At 54.9% G+C, this 14,212-nt stretch overlaps 1 protein-coding gene across 2 annotated transcripts in view; it reads right to left on the bottom strand.

Annotated features, from left to right (window-relative positions):
• Nucleotides 1–14,212, bottom strand: part of HMCN2 (hemicentin 2) — a 147,403-nt gene that overhangs the window by 91,830 nt on the left and 41,361 nt on the right. For both annotated transcript variants that reach the window (XM_088019264.1, XM_088019265.1), the window contains exons 15-21: nucleotides 12,877–13,026; nucleotides 6,492–6,680; nucleotides 5,783–5,878; nucleotides 5,391–5,518; nucleotides 3,619–3,763; nucleotides 893–1,005; nucleotides 609–768 (exon numbers count right to left, since the gene is read on the bottom strand). In XM_088019264.1, coding sequence (XP_087875390.1) covers nucleotides 609–768; nucleotides 893–1,005; nucleotides 3,619–3,763; nucleotides 5,391–5,518; nucleotides 5,783–5,878; nucleotides 6,492–6,680; nucleotides 12,877–13,026 — 981 coding nt within the window. The remainder of the gene's footprint in view (nucleotides 1–608; nucleotides 769–892; nucleotides 1,006–3,618; nucleotides 3,764–5,390; nucleotides 5,519–5,782; nucleotides 5,879–6,491; nucleotides 6,681–12,876; nucleotides 13,027–14,212) is intronic.

Here is a 14,212-nt window from a genome sequence, read left to right as displayed (position 1 = left end):
GAGGGCCAGCAGGGAACACCGGTACCAAACAGCTCAATACACGACTCATTATTTAGTCACAGTCGTGAGGGGTGTTACGAAGGGGGACAGTCTAGAGAGTACACAGCAAAGCGGCTTGACTCAGTCTGAGGAGTCAGACAGCCTACATCCGACCAATGGGAGAAGTCAGTTGGGCCAAGAGGGGGTAGGAAATTCGAAGCAGAAGGAACTGTACGTTCCAAGGCCCTGAGGAAGGATGCACCATTTAAGAAATCGAAAGGAGGCCAGAGGGTCTGGGGCACAGAGAATCGGGGAGAGAGGTGGGCAAGGGGGCTGCCAAGGTGGCAGGGGTCCGGCGTAGGGCCTGTGGTTTTCCAAGGCTTGTTAAAGTGATGGCTGCCCATAATGTGCTTACAAAGGGCTGAGTTGGAACCCCTTTCAGAGTACGCCCACACTACTGAGGACAGTGGCTCGGGGAGGACAGCTTTGGTCTGTGTGCCTTTCAGATGGGAAGAATTTAGAGGCAGCGTTGACAGGGTATGGGGAAGATGCAGGTAAGGTCAGATTGTCCATGCCCCCGACTCCATGGCTGCCAAGTCCCTCTCCCGGGAAGGGATGGTATCACTCACTGTTGACAGAAAGCCTCATCTCCTGGCTTGAGAAGCCTACAGCGTTGGTGGCCGTGCAGACATAGGCCCCAGCATCCTGGGGAGAGGGCCGGGCAATGATCAGGGTGCCATCTTTGCTCACATTGTAGTGGGGACCCCTGGAGGTCAGGACATTGGTTTCCTACGGTAGAGTCGCGGGTGACATCAGCAAAGCCCACACCCCATGATGGCTTACATCATTCCCCTCCCCATGATGCACTGGGCCCACCTCTCTGGTTACCCTCATGCTAACAGTCTCCTCCTACCTTGGTCCAAGTGATGGTGGGGGTGGGGACCCCTGAGGCCACACAGCGGAGAGAGGCTGGAACCCCTTCATTGGTGACATGGTGGGTGGCAGTGGGCTGGATCCGAGGTGGCACTTTCAAAAACAAACCAATTTTATAAACCAAGCTTCAGAGCAGCATTATTCAGGGTAGCCAAAAGGGGGAAATAACCCAAGTATCCACCAATGGGTTTATGGATAAACAAAATGTGGTGTGAACATGTAAAATATTATTCAGCTTTAAAAAAGGAATAAAAGCCTGATAAGTACTATAACAAGAATGCACCTTGAACACAGTATGCTAAGTGAAATCAGCCACACACAGGACAAATACCATATGATCCCACTCACATGAAATCCCTAGAATAGGAAAATTCAGAGACAGGAGGGAGAATGGTGGTTGCCAGGGGCTGGGGGAGGGGAAACGGGGACCTAGTGTTCAATGGGGACAGAGCTTCATTTTGGGAGGATGAGAAAGTTCTGGAGCTGGGCACCTGGGTGGCTCAGTCGTTAAGCATCTGCCTTCAGCTCAGGTCATGATCCCAGGGTCCTGGGATCGAGCCCCACATCGGGCTCCCTGCTCTGCGGGGAGCCTGCTTCTCCCTCTCCACTCCCCCTGCTTGTGTTCCCTCTCTCACTGTCTCTCTCTCTCTCTCTGTGTCAAATAAATAAATAAAAATCTTAAAAAAAAAAAGTTCTGGAGCTGGATGGTGGTGGTTGTATAGCAATGTGAAGGTGCTTCATGCCACTGAACCGTAGGCTTTAAAATGGTTAAAATGGTAAGTATTATGTTATGTATATTTGACCACAATTTTAAAAAAACCAAACTATTTCAACGAAAGAATACAAGTGGCATAGAAGTATCAACAGCCACACTTCTATAGACTCACGCCCCGGGCGGAGGGCAGCCTGCACCTGGAAACCAGCTGTGCCATTTCTTTGCTCTGGGACTTTGATTAAACCACTTAATCTTTTAGTACCCGTATTCCTTCATCAGCAAAAAAGCTCCTTAACCCCAATTCCCTGCCTACTCTCCAGGGATGGACAGATGAGAAATGGCAGCAAAGAGTGTTCACAGAACACAGTGAACTTGAAAACAAGTGCCAAATCCATTCTGGGCACCATCCAGATTTGCGGGGGAGGAGAAACCGGGTGTGGACCAGTCGGGAGAAGCCAAGGGCTCTGCCAGTAACGCTGAGACCCGTCAGGGAGAAAATGCCCTTCTGGATTCTCTCAGGTGGCCAAAGCCCGCAAGTCATTACTACTGTTGATGGAAATGAAGTGAGCCAAGAGCCAGCGCCAGCCCTTCAAAGGAGGCTGTGCTGCATGGGGTAGCCTTCGCTGATCCCGAGATCCTGCCCAGTGACATGCCTCTCTGAGCTGTCATTTCAGAACAGGGAGTCTTTTAAACCCCACATCTTGAGTTGGTATGAAATTTAAGTGAAACCTACACAGAACCTCACAGAGGTCTGGGCATGCCCAGCCTTTGATCACATTATTAGTCGGGAGTTCTGAGGAGGTGAGACCGCGTTCTAGACTCCGCCTCCTTCTGAACTTTGGTTTTCCTCTAGAAAATGGGTAACAATGTCCTTCCTGCTCATCCTTGGGGGTTTTATGAAACAAGTGAAAAAAAAAAAAAAACGGGACATTAACATACTTGGTAAATGACAAAATATAACCAAACTTAGTTTAAACTTCTTGTCTTATGCTAAAAAGAACGGTGGTAGCTGATCGCGTGGGTGAAGGGAATACGGGCTCTCCAACCCTGTGGGAGTGAGTGTAATTGGGTAAAATATACAAAAAGCCCTAAAAATGTGTGATTTCTGTCAGTCAAAAGTCAATTCTACATGAATGGGTTTATCCTAAGGAAAGAATCGCACACGTGGGCAAAGGTGTCCATGCTTGGGGAGCAACCCGACAAGAGGGGGCAGGTGAGAGGCTCATGGCTCATCCAAACACATCGTCTTAAACCGAGCCTTCTGAGTATTTATTCACAGAAAATATTCAGAATCTCCTGTCAAGGGAAATACCCAGGTTGTAGGACAATAATTCAGTGTGGTCCCAGTTTGGCTTTTAAATATTTCTGTGTATGTATATATAAAGGATTTATAGAAATATGGATAGAAATACAGATATGTAGGGCGCCTGGGTGGCTCAGTCGTTAAGCATCTGCCTTCGGCTCAGGTCATGATCCCAGGGTCCTGGGATCGAGTCCTGCATCGGGCCACCTCTCCGCGGGAAGCCTGCTTCTCCCTCTCCCACTCCCCCTGCTTGTGTTCCCTCTCTCGCTGTGTCTCTCTCTGTCAAATAATATAAATAAAATATTAAAAAAAAAAGAAATATAGAAACATAACTTATATGCAATTTATATAAAGAATGTATATATTATGTAAAAATTATTTACACACAAGGTAAAGTTATATACAATTTAAGTTACATATAACTCATTACATATATAGTGTATAAATGCACATGTGTAAAGCTCACGTGTATAACATGTGAAAGATACACACCAACATGTAAAATTGTCTGGTTCTCCTTAGCTTCTGTATTGTGTTTTACTTGTCTCACCTCGAATTTTCCTACCATGAAAATGTACTATTTGTACAATTTTTTTAAACAGAAGTACTGAAGATCAAGTTCTCCCCCTGCACCTTCCCCATCCTATCACACCCCACACCCCTACCCCCCCCCCACCCCGGGACTCACCCTGGACAACCAGCTCCACGTCCCTGTGCTGAGAGCCAACCGTGTTGCTGACCACACAGCTATACCTCCCTGCGTCCTCCTGCAGCGCCCGGTCAAGGTGGAGGCTGCCATCTGCTCGGACGGAATGCCGGCTGCCAGGTGGGAGCTGGTGAGGGTGAGGGAGCCCCAGTTTGAACTGCGGCCCTACGTGGAGCCAGCTGAGAAAGAGCGTTCTGGAAAACCACACTGCCTGCCGGGCCAGTGGGGAGCAGTCTGGACTGAGAAGCTAGGGCTTTGGAGAACCCCTCCCCTTCCCTGAGACTCCTCCACCCTGCAGACCAGCAGGCCTAGGGGTCCTTGACCCCACTCTCCCCACAGCCAGCTGGGCTAGGGCAAGCTGCCTGACCCCAGTGGGCCGATGGGAGCCTCTCCCAAGAATGCAGGGTTGGGGCCAGAGCCTTTACTGAGCAGGGGCTGGGGCTCCAAGGCCCTTCCACACGGAAGCTGCAGAGAGGAGGGACAAACTCCTGGGGGGAAAAGAGAGTAGAACAGATGTGTGGCCACATCAGATGTGGTCCCAGAGAGAGAAGCAGAGACAGTGGCTCCCGGTGGCTGCCCAGATGTGTACGCACGGGGACCCAGGGTGGGGCAGGAAGCACTGGTCCAGAATGGGGCCTGGGGTAACCTCTGTAAAGATGTCTAGTCAGCCCATCTTTGGTGAGGGGTCCTTTGAAGAACCTTTCCACCAGGCCTGAGGCCTCTTTCGGCCTCCTCGGCCCTGTCCCGTGAGCCTAGCCTCACACCCTGCACTCAGGTTCTAGAAGCTGCTCCTGCACCATCTCAAGACCAGGACCTTTGGGGCTGAGCAAGCTTGAGGGGGTTTCTGCTCGTGGCACGCGGCAGCCCAACAGGCAGGGGTCCACCCAGCGTCCCCACTGAGTTAAAACAGACTCCGCATCTCCAGCCACTCCCTGTCCTGGCCTCGACAAGGCCCAGGGCCACTCCTTCTGCACCTGCCCATCCGATCCTACTCAGGAAGGCTCCTCACCGCTGCAGCCCACACCCCCAGGCAGGGGCCTCCTCGGGGTCATGTCCAATCACACAGGCTGCAGAGTGAGCCGTCAGCATGATCAGCCTCTGCAAAGCCCACGCGCTCCAGGGGCAGGACCCTGTCTGCCCCGCACCAGGGTCTGGGAGCAGGACAGCAGGAACAGAGAGACAACCACACGGTCGTTACCTCCCTAGGTGTCCAGGGTCTGCCCATCTGCAGGAGGGACAGCACTTCCCTATGGCCTCGAGGGCACAAGGACCCCAGGATGTCTGAGGACAAGGCGCAAAAATTGGGGGGGGAGGGGCAAAGGTGGTGCGGCCACGAGAGGAGAAATGGAAGAAAATAAAGAAAACCAAATCAATATGAGTGGAGAAAGGAAGCAGCCACTGTGGGCCCAGCTATGTAGTCAGGGCAGGTACTAACGGGCCGCGTCTCTGCCCCAGAACTGTCGGGGGGGCGGGGGTGATGAAAGCACTGTCTCCGCTCCCCAGCCTCAGCACTAGCGGAGCACAAGGTCCTCCTGAGGCTCTCCAGGCGACCAGCAGCCACACGGTCCTGGGCTGGCCTCGGGAGGGCGGCAGATGCTACCAGTGCATTTATCAGAGAAATTTCTGGAAAGAGTCAGGAAAGAGAGGGAGGAAGGAAGAGCACATCCCAAAACAAGCGAACAGCCAAGCGGAGGCCGAGGGGGACACACGACAGCCCCTCCACCCCCAGGCATCCCCAGAGAGCCAGCACTCACGGGCAGGCCGGCCTTGAGCCAGCGCCTCTCCGGGAAGGGCCTCCCAGCCAGGATGATGCAGGGCAGGGACACCGGCTGCCTCTCCAGCACCCGGACAGTGGAGGCGCTGCTGGCGATCTGTGGTGGGGCTGTGGGGACAGGGGATGGTATGCGTCACAGATTCCTGTGGGTCGTCACCCCCTCTCCTCCCCAGGGAACCAGTGGAAGCGTCAGAACAGGGGCTCCTCCAGGGTCCAAGGGCGCACTTCCTGGGATCCGGATGCTCCTCTTGGAGAACCTGGCACGGACACATCTGTCCCAGAGCGTGGGCGGCCACTGGGGGGGGGGTCTCACTGGGGGGGGGGGGCCCGACCTCCCCACCAAACCCTCCTCCCCTGGATCCACCAGCGAACCGTGTCCGGTCACGATGAGCTGGGCCTCTGCCTGGACCTTCCCAAACACATTTTGAGCTTCACAGACATACGGGGCCTGATCTTCAGGGACCACACCTGAGAGGCAGAAAGAGGCAGGCGTGACTGCCCGGGCTCACCCCAGCTCCAGCCCCCCAGGGGCAGGGCAGCCGGGTCCTGCAGAGGTGAGGTAGGAGGGCTGGGGGAAGCAGCCAGGCCTCGGAAGGGTGGGAAGGCCTCAGCGCTCATCTGCAGAATGGGGAACGTTTATGAATCCCTGTGCCTTGTGGCGTGATGGGGTAGGCTCGCTGATGTAAACACGGTGCCCGGTATCCGGCCCCGCACAGAGCAAGCGGTCGTAGTAGTGATGGTGGTGGCCATGATAATGGCAATGGTTAACACACAGAACACTTCACACGGGTCAAGAACCACGCTGGGCGTTTTATGTGCAATTACCCACACAGCAACCCCCCCGGGCAGCCTGTTAGTAAACCCAAGTGGTAGGTTTTGTCCTTATCATTACTGTCTTGGGTTCAGAGTAGGAGAATGACTTGACCAGGGTTAGCCAGCCAAAACACGACCCTGCATCAACCCTACCCACGGTCAATGCCAGGGGTCAAGGCTCTGCTCTGAGCCACCCGGCCTGGGGGCTGAGAATATCAGAAGCCATGCTGTCTCCCTTGCCCACCCTCCCCCAGCCCCAGTGTCTTACTTTCAAAGAACAGCACGCCCGAACTGGGCTGCCCGGTCCTGCTGCCCCGCCTGGGCCCCAGTGGCTGGCCATCTCCACGGCGCCAGGTGACCACCGGAGGCGGGCGGCCCATGGCCCGGCATGCCAGGAGGGCACCCCTCCCCAGCTCCACAGTGACGTCCCGGGGCAGCTCCATCAGCTGGGGCGCATCTGCAGCGAGAGGACCAGTCAGCCGTGCCTGGTGGCCGAACACACCGTGCCCCCAGAGGCTTGTTTATGCCGCCCGCCTCCCCTCCCACTGCTGGAAGGTTCCATTTCTCCCAGCCTCACCCTCATGAACCTGGGGCTGACTCATATCCAGGGCTCCAGGGCCAACCTGAGCTTGACTTGGTCCAGGCCTGGGGAGCTCTTGGGGATGAGGCAGAGGGAGCGGCCTTTGGCGGGACAAAGCTGCCGCCACGCCTCATACCCCCGCATGGGGTCACGGGGGCCTCGCCGGGCCTCACCGTGCAGGGGAAGGCAACAGGCCTGTTCCTGGCAGCAACACCTCCCGGGAAGCCCACGTCTGAGGCGTGGCAAGGCAAGCTCCAGCCACAGGAGCCCAGCTACCTCAGAGACCCTCCCATCTCTCGCCCTCTTCCACCTTCCTCTGGCACGTGTCCTGATCTTGGGCAACAAACTATCCGGATCCCCAAAGAGCCAAATCTGTGGAGAGATGAATGGTCATCTTCACTCTCCTCTCTACATCTCTGTTTGCTAATATTTTTTGTAAGGAGTATATAAAACTCCACCACAAAATGAAAACATGCTTACTATAAATAAGGTGACCTTACACTTGATGGTCCAAATGGAACACTGGAACATACTAATCAGGGCACCAGGACAACAGTGCCAAACAAGGACTGCCCTGCTCACGGGAGTTAAAACTCCAGTAATACACAAGAATATACTTCCCCCAATTTTTGCTCCACACGCCCCAAATCTCATGCCCTTCCCCAGGGTCACCACTGTTAACAGTTTGTAGTGTTTCTTCTAAACTTTTTTCGAAGCACTGTCTTATATTTATAATCAGGAGAAAATAAGTTGTTTCCCAAAAACATAAAGTCATGATCCTTTCTACCCTTCGGCAGGCCAGGAGACGGCCCAATTCCAGATGGGTCCAGGCCCTGTCCCTGCAGCTTATGGGCACGGTTCTCAGGTCCTTGTCCCCAGACCTATGACCAGGAAGGTCCCCTAGCCTTTTTTTAACCTGTAGCATCCAACACCATGGAAAATCCTCCACCCCTTTGGTCTGTCCACCTCCGTCCAGAAATCTCCCCCATCCATCCAAATCATGACATCAAATTTCCCTCCTGGCTTGGGGATTAGGGATGTTCCAAGGAGATATAAACACAACTTGGAAAATTACTGCAAGGAGGACCCAACAGTCTTGGACCCAGCCTCAGACACCACCCGCACGCCTCTCTTCCTTATTGGGGCCTGGCAGCTGCCGAGACCCAGAATCCCAGAAAGCCTCCACTCCGGGCTCGCCTCAGATAGGATCATTGCTCCCGCAGAGCCCTGGGCCCGGGAGGCACGACTTTGCCATCCCCCACTCGCTGGGCAGAGCTGAGCCCGGGGCCAGATACCCCCAGAGCCTGCCTTCACCCGCTCCGTCCAGCCAGACCTGCTTCTTGACCTCCTTCACCCCCGAACAGCCCAGCTTTGTCTCCAGACTCTGGCACACAACAAAGCACACTCTTCCCCGTTGTCCTCCCGGTCCTGAAACTTCCCCCCCAAAAAGGGACAACCGGCTTATGATAGTTAGCAAATAACACGTACAGAGGGTAGCATCTGGAATGCCTACTAAAGGACAGGCAAGGTGACGGTGCTTTTAAGAAACAACAATTTCATCAACCCCATTTTACAGGTGAGGAAACTGAGGCTTAAGAGAGATTTAGGAGGGGGCCCAAGGGCACAGCTTGAAGTCAACGGCAGAGGTGGGCTCAGAGCTTAGGTCTGGCTGTTGCTAAGGCCCAGGCTCCCACCCACCGCACCCCTGTGTCCCCCCGGGGTCCTCGGGAGCAACTTGGCTGCTATTTCAGCCAGAGCCGCACCCACCTCTTCTGTCCTCTCTTTGGGGGGAATCCTGAAGCAGCCAAATCCCAGACTCAGATCCCACCCAGAAAACTGACTCAGCCTCCGGCATAGCCACCCCCCCCACCCCAGTCCTCACCAGAGCCCCCAAATAAGGCAGGACCCCAGAATCCTCATATGCCAGAGCTGAAGGCCCTTTGTTCCCCTCATTTGCAGATGGGAAACTGAGGCTGGGGGCAGGGGCAGGGGCAGGGCCGGCCTTGAGTCTTGCAGCATGTCGGTGGGGGCTGGGCTCCCAACCCCGTGCCCTTCCCAGAGACTCATCAGAGGTTCAGCTACCTCTGTCCTCAGGCCCCCTCCTCACGGACTCCCAGGTGACCCCTGCAGTAACCCAGGGAGGGACCGTAAACTGGCCCTGTGCTCGGAGAGAATGTCAGGGTGTCTGTCCCTGGGGGGAATGGCTTCCACAGCCCCCTCCTGGGAAGGTGCCTGCAATTGGGCACAGGCGGCAGCTGCCGGTGCACTCTCATGGGCCTCTTCCTCCTTAGAAAAATATTAACAATTTGGGGCGCCCGGGTGGCTCAGTCGGTTAAGCGGCTGCCTTCGGCTCAGGTCATGCTCCCAGGGTCCTGGGATCGAGCCCCGCATCGGGCTCCCTGCTCGGCGGGGAGTCTGCTTCTCCCTCTGATCCTCCCCCGTCTTGTGCTCTCTCTCTCTCAAATGAATGAATTAAATCTTTAAAAAAAATATATTAACAATTCTATTTTATCACCGCATTGACATAAAGGCAGACAATCCAGGCTGGATTCATTTTCATCTACTTGTTGTCAGCCATTTGTTTCCTTCTGATTTTAAAAGAAATTAGAATCAGAGCATTGTCTGGGGCCCTGGACCTATCCCAGGCCCTGGGTTCGTGCCCACTGTGCCTGATGGAAAAGCCAGAGCTTCTTCTCTCCTGCTCCCCTAGACTGGCCAGGGGGTCTCTGCACTTCCCAAAGCACAAGCTCTTCTCCCCTGCTCACCTACCCGGCTACCTGGGACTCCCACGGCGGGAACAGAAGGCAGGGACAGAAATGAGGAAACAGAGGAATGAGCATCCTCTCCTCCTGAGTGAGAATCCAGCAGGTGCAGGTAACTTAGCTCAGAGCAGCTGGTCTCAGGGAACAGACAGGGCGCTGAGCTTGGGGCAGGCATGCCTGCTGTGAGGCCGGTCACCAGCCATGTGATGAATCTCGCCGCCTCCCTGGGCCCGGGGCCGCCAGAGTGTTGAGTATCTATTCCATTCAAGCCCCGAGCGAAGCCCGTTCTCTCATTAAATCTCTCAAGGACCCTATGAGCAAAGCTCTATTACTTTCCTCCCTTTTCACTGACGAGGAAAGGAGGAAGGCTCAGGGAGGTCAATAACTTGGCCAAAGAAGCAGTGGAGTCTGGGCACCATCCAGTCTTCGAGATGCCAGGCCCACAGGGGATGCAAAGATGCCCTGTGGGCGGGGCCACCAACACTGGCACTCGCCACCCTCCTTCCCAGACGCGGCCGGGAAGCCGGTTCCCAGCTCAACAGCAGGAGTTGGGCACAGCGCCCAGCCGCTCCCCGCCCTGGAAGGCTCTGCCGGCCTGGCTAGGAAGGCCGGGCCACAGCTGCCACCCAGATGGGCAGGAAATTCGATTTCCCACCACTGCTGCCAGGCCGGCTCTCTTCAGACACACAGGTGCTCGGCCACCGTCTACCCCTTCCCCGACCTCAAGGCCGAAGGCCACCAGCGGCCAAGAAGCCTGCCCCCGGGATGCCAGCCGTCTCCTTCTCTGACATGGGGAACCCGCCCTAAGGTCCATCGCTGACAGGTGAAGGAATGGGACCAGGAGGGCATGTCAGCCTGGACCCCAGAGCAATAAGGCACTGCTGAAAAGAAATCAGACACGGAGCAAAGGATGATTGCCTGTGACAACGCCAAGTGCAGCCCTGGCTGGAGCACCCTCTCCGCTCACCCAGAACCTACTGACTATTAACAATGACAGTGACGTTGATCAGAACGCCTCAGGCCCCAGGCCAGTCTTACCTTGCCCTCCTGCAACATCCTAGAGACATTTGGCTGACGAGGAACCCGAGGCTCAGAGTGGGGAAGCAGTGTCCAAGCTCACCCTGCTGCTGAGCGTCACGACGAAGTCCAGGGGCTAAAGGCCTGGACCCTGGGTTCAGATCTCAGCTCTGCCCCTCACCAGCTGTGTGACCTTGGGCAAGTCACTTAACCTCTCTGTGCCTCGGGTTCCCCACCTATTCAGGAGATAATGACAGAACCCACCTCAAAGAGATGTTGAGAGGTTTACATGTGAGTACATGAAACATGCTTAGAGATGGCCCTGGTGCCTGGCAAATTTCATAGATATCCTGGCTTATATGTTTTATTGTTATCAGGCTCTAAGCCTGCACCTTTCCACACCCACCCCACCCTACCTGAGAGCGAGCCACGTAGTGCACTCTCTACAGGGAACATCGAAGCACATCGCTCTCCACCCTAAAAACTCCCACCACCCCCGCAGGACCAAGCCCAAATGGTGCCAGGCTCCTGAGGCCAAGCATGACCCACAGCAGGTAGCAGCCTCCTGGGTGCCCCTCGGCCCTGGCTCAGTCTCACTCCCTGGCTCGCTTCTCCTGCTGTGGGGAGATCTGCACATGCTGCTCCCTTCGCCTGGAACACTGCTCCCGAGCTCATCACCTGCTTGATGGCTTCTGGGTTCATCTCAGACATCACCTCCTCCAGGAAGCCTTCCCAGCCCCCCGTGTCTGTTGGACTCCTTCTCGGGGCACCAACAGCTCCCCATGGATACCACTTGCAAACGCTCACTACCCTGAGTGTCCCACTTGTGTGTTTGCCCGTCTCTCTCCTTGACACCAAGAGCAACACGAAGGCGGATGCCAAGTCTCGCCTGCTGTTTTGTCCCCGGCACAGGGCCTGGCCACCTGGTGACCGTGCAAGGGAGGAAGGAGTGACAGAACCAACAACTGATGGCTAAGGGTACCCCAAGCCTGGGAGAATCCAACCCTGACATGGCACCATCGTCCTCGGGGCCAGAACCTTCTACTCACAAGGCCTGCTCCACCCAGGGCCCCCCACTGTCCTTGGGGAGCCCCTTGGCCATCCCACCCAGCCTCGACAAGCACATTGTTGATTCTCTGTGCTTCCCCGGGACTCCCAGCACCTGGCCTTCCCACCGTGGCCACGGCAAACCCCTCAGAGCCCAGTTCGTGTTGGCCCAGCATGCCGAGGAGCTGTGCCCACAACTTTTGAACAATCCCCAGGGCCCAGGGTGCAGGTCTGGAATTCAGACGTCATGACAGTCACAGCTAAGGCCATGTACCAGCCACAGAAGAACCCAGACTCCCCATCTGTAAAGAGGGGATAATCACCCATCTGTTTATTAAACACTCGAGATGGGCCAAACCCTATGCTAAGCATTATATGCCTGATCTCACCGAACCCTCCCGGCAACCCCATTTTACAGATAGGAAAACTGAGGGTCAATGACTCAACCAAAGCACATAGATGGTAAATGATGGAGACAAGATGGGAACCCAGATCTCAGGGATGCCCATGCCCAAGCTTGAACCAAACTGTCTCTGTGGTAGGCAGCCTCCAAGGTGGCCTCCTGGCATGCACACACTTGAGCAGCCCCTCCCACCTATCGTGTACCAGGGTTGGTCTGTGTGGCCAAGAGAATACAGTAGAAGTGACAGTATGTCATTTCCAGGACCGGCTGGTTATAAAGACTGCAGCTTCCTTGTGGGATTCTCTCTCTTTCCCTCTCCCTCCCTCTCTCTTTTCTCTCTCTTGTCTTCTCTCTCCCTCTCTCTCCCTCTCTCTCTCTCTCTCTCCCTCCCTCAGCTCTCTTGCTCATGGGAATCCACGTCAGGAGAAGCCTTCTAGAGACGCCCACACGGGGAACGAACTGAGGCGTCCTGCCAACAGCCACGTGAGTGAAGCCAGACTGGCTCCTCCAGCCCCAGTCAAGCCTTCAGATGATGCAGCCCCGGTTGAAGCATTAACTGCAATCCCGTGAGAACCTCTGAGCCACAACCACCCACTTTGGGAGCCAAGCCACTCCCAAACCCTGGCCCTCCAGAACTGCAACCAAATAAATGCTTACTGTTTAAGCCACAAAGTTTTGGGGCAATTTGTCATACAGCAAGAGGCACTGTGTCCTTGGTCCCACGTGCTCCGGATGCACATGATACAGATTCCACACTGGCGTTCTCTATGGTAGAGTTTCCTCCTCCCTGCTCAGAGGCAGGGCAAAGGGGGAGGGGGCAGGTGGGGACAAGGTGTACACTCACGTCCAATCTCCAGCCGGATCTCTGCGGAGGCATCGCCCACCTCATTGACAGCTCGGCAGGTGTAGATGCCAGCATCCCTCTCCCGAGCTGCTGGGATCCGCAGCGTCCCAGAGCTGGAGCCCTCAGGGGCCAGAATCATTTCAAGACCCCCTGCACCAAAGATGGGAAAGCATCAGGCGGGTGCCCGCAGTGGTCACGGAGGCTGGGGTACCAGGCTGCTGAGCCTTCCTGACCCTCAGGCTCCTGTAACTGCATTGGGCTGGAGCCTGGGAGGGCCCAAGTGGGGCACGGTCCTTCCCCAAAAGCCAGGACCCCCATTATTTAACAGGGACAGAGTTTCAGTTTTGTAAGAGGAACAGAGTTCTGGAAACGGATGGTGGTAACAGTTATACAACAGTGCGAATGTACTTAATACTACTGAGCTGTATCCCTAAAAAGGGTTAAGATGTAAAGTTTGTTATTTGTATTTTACAACAATTGGAAAAAAAATTTTTTAAGTCAGCACTCCTAGCTCCAGCCCTGCGGGGGGGGGGGCTTTCCCTGAGCCTCTCTGCTGACCAGGAGTGAGGCCCAGCCTGTCCCCCTACTTGCGACAGGCTCAGCACCCACAGCCTCCTTGCCTGGGCCTCCCTGCTGGGTCCCCATCCTCTGATCCAGTTCCAGACTGAGGTCACGCTGGGATGAGCACACCCCAGCCACGGCTGCCTCTCTCACACCTGACCCCAGGCAGGCCTCCCTCTTTTCTCCTGCCTGTGGTCTATCTACACCCAGGCTCCCCTGATCCCGACCTACTTTCTACATTTTAATATAGTTTTTTATTTTTATTGTGATAAAATATACGTAACACAAAACCTGACCACCTTCATCATTTTGAGTGTCCGATTCAGTGGCATCAAAGACATTCACATTATTGTGTAACCATCCCCTCCATCCGTCTCCAGAACTTTCTCATCTTCCCAAACTGAAACTCTGTCCCCGGTAAACACTGACCCCCCCCCCAACCCCCCACACCCAGCCCCTGGTGCCCAGTCTTTTCCTTTCTGTCCCTACACATCTGCCTCGTCTAGGTCCCCCAGGTAAGTGTAATCATAGCGTATTTGTCCTTCCGTGTCTGGCTGATTTCACTCCGCATCATGTCCCCCAGGCTCATCCGTGTTGTTCTCAGAATTTCACCCCTTGTTTTCAAACGAAGAAAGATTTTAATTGTGGTAAAAATCACAGAACAAAATTTACCATCTCAACCATTTTCAAGAGCACAGTTCAGGGGTGTTAACTGTATTTACACTGCTGTACAATTTGAATTCCACTTCTTTTCCAGTCTGAATAATATTCCACT

This window comes from Eumetopias jubatus, unplaced genomic scaffold (genome assembly GCF_037043125.1).
Source record: "Eumetopias jubatus isolate StellerSeaLion01/CBP00866 unplaced genomic scaffold, mEumJub1_p1.0 scaffold_15, whole genome shotgun sequence".
Lineage (NCBI taxonomy): Eukaryota > Metazoa > Chordata > Mammalia > Carnivora > Otariidae > Eumetopias > Eumetopias jubatus.
Note: the sequence above shows the minus strand (reverse complement) of the source record. Positions and strands in the feature narration are given on the sequence as shown.